Source organism: Strongylocentrotus purpuratus, unplaced genomic scaffold (genome assembly GCF_000002235.5).
Source record: "Strongylocentrotus purpuratus isolate Spur 01 unplaced genomic scaffold, Spur_5.0 spur5_scaffold_9, whole genome shotgun sequence".
NCBI lineage: Eukaryota > Metazoa > Echinodermata > Echinoidea > Camarodonta > Strongylocentrotidae > Strongylocentrotus > Strongylocentrotus purpuratus.
Window position 1 is genome coordinate 24555251 of NW_022145615.1, and position 11295 is coordinate 24566545.

The 11295-nt window shown below is 35.2% G+C and overlaps 1 protein-coding gene across 1 annotated transcript; it reads left to right on the plus strand.

Annotated features, from left to right (window-relative positions):
* Nucleotides 1-4151: 4151 nt before the first annotated feature.
* LOC105437058 lies at nucleotides 4152-5709 on the plus strand. The gene is made up of 3 exons (XM_011663237.2): nucleotides 4152-4324; nucleotides 5035-5276; nucleotides 5704-5709. The coding sequence occupies exons 1-3, from the start codon at nucleotides 4207-4209 to the stop codon at nucleotides 5707-5709; spliced, it is 366 nt and encodes a 121-aa protein (XP_011661539.1). The 5' UTR covers nucleotides 4152-4206.
* The last annotated feature ends 5586 nt before the right edge of the window (nucleotides 5710-11295 follow it).

Here is an 11295-nt window from a genome sequence, read left to right on the forward strand (position 1 = left end):
CCACTTCTCATCAGGGCATTCATAATTAATGCTATTTAACTTTTAGGTGAATACAATTAATCAACCCAGCCCGACTCTTATATGGCTCTAGCGCCCCCTTTAGCCCAAATGAGCGTACTACTACAAAACATTCAGCCTTGTCCTTGTTTGTGATATGGAGCTTGTTATCATTTCTCAAGGGTGGTATACCAAAGTTTTCAGATCGACGCTGTTTTACATATATTTAAATGTTAGGTCTATGGTATAATCAAGTATGGACTCTATAGTCGGTCTCCACACTTGGCTCCCATTCTTTCATGTGCAGAGAACCTGAACATATAACAAAATAACAAATAACAAAAACCCACATCGAGTGCATAATCATTGCAGCCATAATCAAATGAAGGCCAACCAAGTGAAACTAACAAAAATGGCCAGTATAGACAGGTCGCCTTTCTAGACAGGTTCTACAACACACATTTCCTCCTAGAAGGCAGCAAAATAGGTGACCACTATAAAGTAGGCTTACATGTAGCCTTTATAGAGAGGTGGCCACTAAGACAGACTTGGCGACGACCACAGATCGACCCTGTTCCTTCTACTGGTGAAAGATCATTACGCGTCCATGACTCTTCAGCATGCAATCATAACTGGAAGCGTAATAATACACACAATATAATACACTACAATCTCCAAAAAAATACTGTACTTCCTTGTTCTAAAAATCTCAGAAATGGAGTCGTAACTTCATGAAAATTCGAGTTCAAGAAAATAATCCTTACCTTGAGAATATAAGAAAAGAAGCTACTGTATCTTCAAGTCCAAATCGTCACCTAAACTTGAGCAATCAGTCCTTTGTTGGACCCTGCTTGCATTCAACCAATTTCATCGTTGGCGGCAGCTTAGCAGCTTAGCTCGTGTCAAAGGTGGCATATATATATAGTGACGTCATATCGTCCTATTGACATTATAGTTATTGATATTGATCGACGTTTGGACCTAGATATACTGTAGGCGTATGGTTAAAGAGGGACAGAAGCGACGTAAGCCTATAAATAGAAGAACAACATTTCTTTACAAAATCATTGAAAAGGTAATTTTTTTAAATGGAAAAAATCAAATTCACTGCTTGCATTAAAAATAAATATGTAATAATAACGAGTTTTAGATATGTGCAACGAAGATGGACGATCCTCGGATCGACAGTAGATATCGACCAAAATCTTTTTCAACAGAGCGCCATCACACGATTGCTGCTACCTTGTTACTGAGATTCTCTATACAGTAGTTATGATTGGTCAATTAATGTATATAGTATGTACTTATTAATTCATGCATGACTGATCATAACCATTTGAATAAGTCTCTGTAAGAAATTTGCAAAAATGAGTTACCTGCCGATTTAAATGTTCATGAGGCATCGTACGGCTCGTCAACGATCTCGGGTGCAAATGATAAAGGTATTCATGCAGTCCCTGGACTGCAATTGACATCCAGAGCTCAACCCTCCTCATTATTTCCCATTTTTTAATTTTAATTGTTGAACAAGAATGTCTTGCAGATGCACACTTATGCCATTAACATTTGAATGGCTACTTGCTCTATTTTTGCAATTTTCTTAATCAGACCTTCTAACAATTAAAATAATTACCCATGTAAGCGTGAAAGTTGGAAACTTGATCTTAATCAATGTTGGTAGAGTATCAATTTTTCTTCATGTTCATGTTAGCATTTCTAATAACCGGCCATCTTTCTACATCAATGTGAGTCGATGGGATGAAGGGTAACTTATCAAATGGGAAGGATCATCGTCACCCATTAAATTAAAATTAAAAACTAATAGACTGATATGTTAGGACATAATTATATACAACCCTGAATACTTTACCTTCGAAACAGTAACTAAAAAATGAAATTGCTATTGCAATGGATGTCGGACTGCTCCCTGCTTTTATATGGATATTTTTTACTAGCGCCCTCACTTTAATGCATGGTATATCATAATATTGCTGCCATTCATTACAAAGCTGTCTGTGACTCGTACGCTATAGTAATGGAAGAATGCATTACGAAATGGGGATTCCCCTTCAATTGAAGTACGAACGTTTGACGGTATAACAATTTGAGGCTCATCCAATCAAGTTTATTGATCTAAACCCTGGGAAGTGGAAAAGAATGACAGGTTCTGAAGCCTTCACACAAACAGGCGCATTTCCGTGTGCCTATTGCACTGAGAATCTCATTGGAGCATGCATCTAGTTCAAAGATTTGATGAGATTTGAGATTTGAGAGATTTGAGAGCAGCCAATTTGTGTTTGCTCGATCACACTTTCGAAAATTCATAACTTTCTTATTTTTGATTCAAATGATTTTATTTCTCATGCAAAGCATAATACAATGAATAATTATATTACAAAAATATGCAATGAAACGACAAATATGATAGAAAAAGCACGAGAAAAGAGGAACTAACTAGAAGCAGAGCTTGTTGAAGTGTTAGTTCCTCAGATGCTGTTTTACAGTATTACATGAACAAAGTATGCTTAGAGATCAAGAACTAGAAAAATATGTAGCTAAGAAATTATAGATTTTTTTTTTGAGGGGGGGGGGATAAAAGAGAGGAAAAATGGAGGAAAATAGTAGAAGGTAAAATGAAAGAAAGATACAAAAATGGGAAAATGAATGATTGCAAAAGCTCTAGAAAAAGGAGGTTAGATCAGTAGAATGAGGGAGAAAGAGATTGAGTCGAGAGTCAAACGAACCGAGATTCATGTATATATGTTTAAAAGTTTAATCTTTAATACTGGTTCGGTGTAAATAATTGTTTTTTGTGCGAAAGCTGTTCTCCTCATTCGAGGAGTGTGGAAGTGTTTCGCCTGTCTTGTGAATATGAATGTATCTCGTTATTTGTTTGCTCAACCATTCACTGTCCTGTTTCTCTTATTTTTCTGCTTCCATTAAAACCAACTAAATATACCAGGGTGGGCTTCCGCTTTCAAATATTAGAGTACTATGGCAAGGGCTTACAGGTAAAGGCTCTTTACTCTAAGATGAGAGGTCCTGGGTTCGATCCTTACTAAGTGATTACATCATTGGACAAGGTATTTAGTCACATTTGTCCCTCTCGAACCAGTTGTATTAAATTGATACCTGGCTATGATGTGGTAATTATAATTACACGAACCCCAGGAAGGGCAAATTGATGCTATCCTGGTTGAATTAGAGGAATACACATAAACACTAATATATTTCCTTCCTGCACATTAATACTCATTCAAGTAGGCCTAGTAAAAGAAAAAGAAGATCAACAAAAGCATGGGTTTTCCCATGGGGAATTCACTCCCAAACCATCTTTGCTTCTTTCAAGAAGCAGCTATTGTTATCAAACAGATCTTTAAATTTACAGACTTTACACAACCCATGCACCCGCTATCCTCCATTGACTGGTGTTTTTTTAAAATATTTGTTTTGGTTGATTGTGACATTTAATGGTTTCGTTTTCGTTTTAGTAGTTGTACACATGCACCACCTCCCCCTAAATGCAATTCAATGCAATTCAAATGATTTTATTTCCACAACTCAATCAAAACATGAAAAAAGAAAACATGATGACATAAAAATGATTATCAAACGACATTTGCAATATAACGTAGACTATTAAACACTTAAAAGTCGATCAAAGCATTTAAAGACACAAAGGATATAGGTCGAATTTTAAAAGAAAAGGGGAAATATATTACAAAACAGAGCTTGTGTTTGTGTGGATGACTCAAATACGAAAACAAGAAAGGAAGAAAGGAAGAAAAAAGAAATAAAATACATAGATGCTCTGCTCGGAAGTATGATGGTCTAGTTTGTTGGGCATCCCCAACTGTTATTTCTCAGAAAACAGTTTTATTTAGGCTTACCCACCCCATATATTACACCGGCGACGAAATTCCCCATCAATGGGAGTGTGTTATGTGTGTGTGTTGTAAATAGTAACCTATCACAGCGGCTCGGGGAATCCCCGCTTTATATTCGATCTTTGATCCGTTCTCGCAAAGGAGAAGGACGAGTTTTACCATGATTAGATCAACAGATAGTTTATCAATCGCACATTCGCCACGATACGAGTGTATGAATTCATTGTATAAAGGGATGACAACTGCGTTGGCATTATTATTATCATTCCTAACCGCAAAGTCGAGAGGGTTACAAAACATTACTCATCAACGGCTAGCCTGGATGGAGAACCTAACACCCCTATCTCGTGATATGAGTCAGCGCGGGAGGAGAACAGATGCTGCCCTGGTATTCAGTTGGATCTTTGTTTGGATCTTTGTGCCAGCCCTCTTTGGTGGAGGTACATATCATAAAGCGATTTTATGCGTGTATGTGTATGTGTGTGTGTGTGATCCATAGATAAGATCATCCCCACAAAATTTCTTTGGAGAACGTTTGAAATGATGCCCCCCTCCCTTGCTTGAAATAGATAACTTAATATTTTGGCAAAATCGATTTACGTTTTTTGTTTAACAATAATAGATTCAAATTTTTATTTCAAGATAGTTGAAGATTGTTTAGAGTGTAGGATATAGGGGGAAAGGTCTAGTTAAGAACATAAAGGAGAGAATATAACAGTTTGGGGAAATGGTTAGCAAAAGATGAGGTCAAGAATAAGAAAATTATTTGGCAGGACAAACAATAAAACAAACAAAATCTCGGATGAGATGGGGTTAAAAAAAACGAAACGGCAGGCATGGAAGAAGACAGTAACCATCTAAAAGAGGTGGGAGCAGAGAAGGTAAGAGACAAGGAATCATTAGACGAGGTGGGTAAGACGATGTTAAAGACCGAAGAAGGAGATGATGTTAGATCATTTTACTCGCTGAGAGGCGGTTAAAATAATTAATAAAAGTGTGCTATCGTCTGGTCGATCCGAGACTAGTGTTTGTAAAAATGCGATAAAAGCCTTATACAGGGTTGTTGAAATTTTTGTTTTATTTATAGCACTTCGTCAACTCGGTTTATCCTTAACTCTCTCTCCCCCTCTCTCTCTCTCTCTTTCTTCAGCGTTTTCTCAGCCCCTCAACCAGACCTACGTTCTCCAGCCATGTCAGATAAACGAATCCCTTGTAATCGTGTCTGTCACGTGGGGGAAGGGGTCAGCATACCCAACAGATAAAACGGTGATCGCCGAAAGAAACCGCAAAGACAAGGATGAACCTACAAATGAACACTTTTCAGTAGACAAAGAGTACCAACTTGTCATCCAGAATACTACTCCGAACGACATGGGGATATACTGGTGTCAGGTAGGCCCTAATAGTATGGTTATATAACTTTTGTGGTCTAGTGGATAATTCTGTGAACTGTGAACTACATGTCACGGGGTTCGAATCCCTGCTGTAGCACTTATGTCTTTTGACAATACAATAATCTACATAATTTTATGATAGGCCACACTCGGCCCAGGTGAGGTATATGGGTACCGGGTGGGATTCATTCCTAGAATGCACTCAGCGTTATACGGTGGGAGCTAAAGCCAGGGTTATAATAATTATCGAAATATTTGGAAGCGCATGTAGAAGTATGTGATTTTATTTGCGCTGTTCAAGAACGTCATTATTATTATACCTCAGTCACACCGACAAACCAACTCCAAATTGATCGATTCTTTTCAATTTGAGGGATTTAAAACAAATCATTCTGTCCTTTGTCGGTCTGGTATTGGTTTTGCAGCTGTGAATGTAAGATAAAATACTGAATAATTAGTATTATGCCTGCACTGCATCTGAAAGAAACAGTCACGAAGTTTAATAGTTAATTGGTTAATGAATGTAAATTGTTACATGGTTAAATAAAATAAAAGTATCAATGGAATTTAAATGATTAAATAGTTATCAAATGTTAAATGGTTAATTAAAGGTAATACAAAGTTTTGGGAAATTTTTAAAATTGGGTGGATAGTGATTCTTTACAATTTTGATACATTTGGATGCCCCTGTGGATGTATCATAAGCACTAGAAAATTTAGCCCCTAAAACACTTCTGCTTTCGAGAAAAATTGAATATTAAAATTTACCGTTGATCCCGGTAAATGTTGATACATTTCAAATAGCGCCTAAGGCCGTTTAATGGTAGCTGCGACCATGAAAATCTCAGAATATGTAGTTGTGATATATAATATCCAAATGGAAATAGCTAATCGGTCGATTTTAGTCAAGAAACATTTTTTTGTATGTTAATTGATATCTTGACCTTGAGAGGGGGCTATACAACATAAAGAGTTATTATTTTTAATTTCATAACTTTAGACTCGATTTCAACCGCGACGACGATCACTGAATATTGGCGGATCGTACATGCTTCCAATATGTTCATTTGAACCAAATTCATGACCCCATACCAAAACTTTGTATTACCTTTAAAGTTGTATGATTAAATCGTTAATAACCGTTTCCAAGGATAATTGTTTTAGAATCATCAAAGTGAGGAACAGAAAATTGCCCATGTTTTCCTAAATTAATTTCAGGGTCCAAGTTTAAAACTACTATAAGTTATAAATTCTGTGGATCATAGCACTGCTTCTATGTTATTCTGCCACATAGAAATGAAAATAATAAGTAATCTCAAAATACAATATTGTACGCCGTTTCCAGCACTCAACCTTTTCCAAAAAATGATAACAAAAACAGCTTGATATTCAACTGATCATAGAATCGCTCATTTAGGACTTCTGTTAATTTTTGGACGAGTTGGCTTGCATAGTAAACTCATGTGCACAAAGCTCTTGCACTGTCAACATCATTGTTATTGTCTAGTCTACCTTAACAGTGTTACACAGTAAACGGCAGAAGCAACCAGGGTTTAAAGCATTATTAGGGGAACAATAAATTGTATGCGTCGACCGGAGTACATCTACACCGTATATATGTATGACGTAAACATCACTACCAACATCACTACCAACTCAACTCAGTAAAAGGGGGGAGTGTTTATTTTGTCAACTTGGGTATTCACACCATTCTCTACGAAGGCATTACGAAAATTACTATCGTGTGCATGCAAGGTAGTGCTTATGTTCATATGTGGTACAGATAGCAATATTACACGTAGGCCGTGGCTGTTATACTTTTTGTTGAAAGGTCAACTGATTTGGCTGTGGATACTCTTCCATTTCACGATGTCCTCATAGTCCCATAGTCTCAAAAGATCTGAGTAATTTGTTCAATCATATTGGGCTATAAAATGAGATAACCCATATTTGTTGAATATTACAAATTAGTGAGTGAAATGCATTACTAAATTGGGGAATATTTACCCAGTTTCGCCTAAATTTTACCCACCAAACATGCATGTTTCATTTCTACCCAAATTCGAATAAAATGTATTCAACTCTTTTTAGAGTCTAAGATAAATTTTGTTGATCACACCTCCCATAATATGCCATGGGTTTTTCATAGGACTCTGGATTGGTAGTCAACTATTTATCAACTTGTATGTGTTATCCTTAGTCATTTCATTCAATGTAGTAGATGTATTCTCACTGTCTTGACGAATTAATTACATCGAATAATTTCCCTGGCTATTTTCTAACAGGTGACACCAAGGGACATAACAGGTTACAGTTGCTCGAAGACCCTTGAAGTCGACGAGCCAGAGACGAGTAAGCCAGAGACGAGTAAGCCAGTGACGAGGAAGCCAGTGACGAGTAAGCCAGGTCCAATGGACCCGTTAATATCTCCATCATCGGCTGAACAAACATTCATCCAATGTCAAGGTAAATTTAGACCTAACTACAGTGCATCCCAGAAAAAACGAAACCGAGAATTGTCGATGTTTCATCATAACTTAGTCACATTTATAATTAATAAATGACACATATTTGGAAAGCTTAGATGCAACTTGATGCAACGCATAATGATGCATATTTAACGCATGAGTGCTAAAATTAATTTGAAGAGAGAAAACCGAAAATTATATGAGTTGCATCAAATGAAAGAGGAGGATCTAAGCTTTAAACATATGTGTCATTTATCAATTATAATTGTGATTCTCGGTTTCGTTTTTTCTGGGACGCCCTATAGAGTGCTTTTTTCTTCAAAAATGGCTTTCATTTCTAGACATTTTAAACTGTACTGACACGGTACTCTCTTCTCGAATGCAAAGAATATGATCACAAAATACTTTTTTTGTCAAGGAATCAACTCAAAGGCCAATTTGAACACCTTATCATATTACCTATACAGAATCATGTTCGGATTGTGTAACATGCTGTTATGATGTATGTATTTTTTCAAAAGGCCATGCACTGTGTTTTTGAAATCACCTTCAAATTGATTGTCCAGTCTTTTCAATCGTGTTTACTATCTTAATGCGAGTTATTGCAATGATTTAGAGGCCCCACTTCCAAAAAAAGACCGGGGCAGGTTTCATAAAAACGTGTTATTAATATCAAGTTACAATATCTATTTTAAATCCATATTGAATTCATGGTATCTGATTGGCTGAGAGCAAATTTGTCATAGAATTTTAAGCATCATTGATGACAAGTTTGAGAAAATAATAAGCCTACCCAGGGGGCGTTTCACAAAGCCTTTTTTCAATGACAAATGGCAAAAAGCAGTGAAAAATCCGCTGATAACCAATCAGAAGCAAGGATTTCAGTAGCTTATAACAAAAACTGTCAGTTGTCACTGATGACAAGTGTTATGAAACGCCCCCATGATCGGTAGCGAATCAAAGTGGTGTGAGACAAGTGGAATAATTGTATATGGAGAGGATCAGGGCCCTCTTTCATGAGACTTGTTATCAATAACGAATGCTACATTTCTATGACAAATTTGCTTTCAGCCAATCAGATGACATGATTTCAGTAGCTTATAACAGTTATTGTAACTTGTTATTGATAACGATTTTTATGAAACAGGGCCCTAATAATGCCCCTTTTTCGGCTGGAAAGTCGAAATGCAACAGGAAATGCAACTGGGGTCTACCTATATGACATAAAATGAAAATAGAATAAAACAAGATTCATAAAAAAAAAATAGCTGCATGCTACTGCACGTAACTTGAGCTGAATTATGTAAATACCAGTAAAATGTTACGTTTGGATACAAGGACAAGTAGGGATGACCTAAGAGGTATAAATATAGATATACACACCAACAATGATTTTTTTTTTAAATGAGAAGCAGAAATAAATTACGATGACAGGATTTGCATCATATTTGTTGGTCGTTTTTTATTCTCATGAGAACACATCATTGACCATAGCAATTTGTGTATTGTCCAGATGTGCTTCAAAACCACCATTTACAGTAATACAAATGTTTTTTATACTTATATTTTCCTTTCTCCAATTGCAGTTCTCAGGAACTTGTGCTTGCTGAGCGGAGTCCTTACAATTTGGCTGACGAACGTTGGGGGCGTGGGGTAGAGGTTTCTCAAGAAAATTCGAATGTATGACCTTTTCTTCTTATTTTTGTCATTTAAAAAAAAAAAAATTGTGCCTTATAGATGATTTAAAAAGAAAGACAAACCGTGCATGAATCTGTATTTCTACATGAAATTTAACCATAGTAGATTGTCCTATAGGGCGTTTATACTTGTACTCGGCAATATTTCCAACGATTGTGTGAATACATGATTAATTATTAATCTCAGAAGGGGTGTCACAAAGTGAATATCTAAAGTTTCCCAATACTGCATATATAAGAAAATAGCGAGATGAAAATGTGTTTCAATAATATACTTATAAATATTTCATATATTTATGTTCGTAATTTGGGCTTTGTTTGACGAGAAATTGTGTGGATGGCTGAAAATCGCTTCCTTCCGACAGAGGCAACACTGTGTGTGAAGAATATGCAGGGATTCTTCTATATGTATATGTTCTTAATACGTTAATGAAAAAGAAAACAAATCATTTTTGGAAATATAATGTTTTGACCAATAAGATCACTTAATACAAACAAATATGCGGGGATTCTTTTACTAAACACAACATTTACTATTAAGTAAAAATCCAACTTGATGTAAAATATTCTTCAATAACTGCAGAAAATTAAAGATAAACGGGCCAGAGAACCTTGATAAACCGAAAGGGAATTTAAAGAGTTTTTTAATTTTTACTGAATAATAATAGACAAATTGACAAAGTTGTGGTTTCCTATGCAAGTTACTCTCTGTTTTGTGCAAAAGATTTCAAAGGGGAAGAAAGTGTCTTCTCAATCATAATATCATAACCTAATTATTTTATTCTAGGCATGCTCTGATAAGTCATTTTGTATAAAATACTTCTTGACTGAAACCAAAGAAGAGGGATGCTTTATTTTGTATAAATGAATAGATAAAGAATTAAAATTAAGAGTTGCCCACAGAGAAAATCATAAAGATGTCAGTTCGAGCAATATGCAACGTAATAGAACTTCACTTTCTATTCTTTTTTAGGTTTTCCCAACTGTTGAAAAAGATATTTTCTCTTGTTTTCTACGATTTGTCAAATAATTTTGATGTCATAACTTCCCATTTTATATTGGTCATCATGTTTTTAAGACATTGGCTGGTCTCGAACACCAAAATAATATTGGAATTCTTGATGAATAATTTTGTTTGTTTAAATACCAAAATACAATTTGATTCGTGTTTTAATACTGGTTTCACCAACTAACCGATATGAGGATACAAAGTGAATAATTTATTTTAATGTATGACAATGGATGAAAATATTGTTTTGTTAATACTGTTTTAGTAAATATGTATATATATATGTATATGTATATTGATATTATAGTTATAAACAGTGATAAGAACCCAATAATTGCACGTCAAAGTATATTTTATTTGATAATAAGAGATCGTGATTATTGAAACAATTTGAATTTCAGAGGAGAATTTTATTTCATGTAACTAAAAGTATGTTTTTCGTTAATATTTGAAATCACGATATATGTTATTGATAACTTTTGGATGACTTTGTGAAGTGTAAAGAAATTAGAGTTTCAAAATTGTCCTTGATATATTTTATAGATGTTAAGAAAGTAAAGACTGTGCAAGAGCTGCTACTTTATAAACGGTACAATTCTCCAAATTAATATAGTCTCTGTGATCTAGTGGTTAAGACTGGAGAAATCCGTAACCCGGGTTCGAATCCCGGCGGGGACATGTTTCTTTTACATTTGGAGTCATTTTTGCTTAAAGAATAAGCAGTAAAGACGTCTTTCCTCTCCTTTCATTTCTCATATTATGTACAATTCAAGAGAAATATTTTGTTGTTTAAATAATATGGTGAAGGATGGTAAAATTGAAATTCATTAAATTTATGTTCAA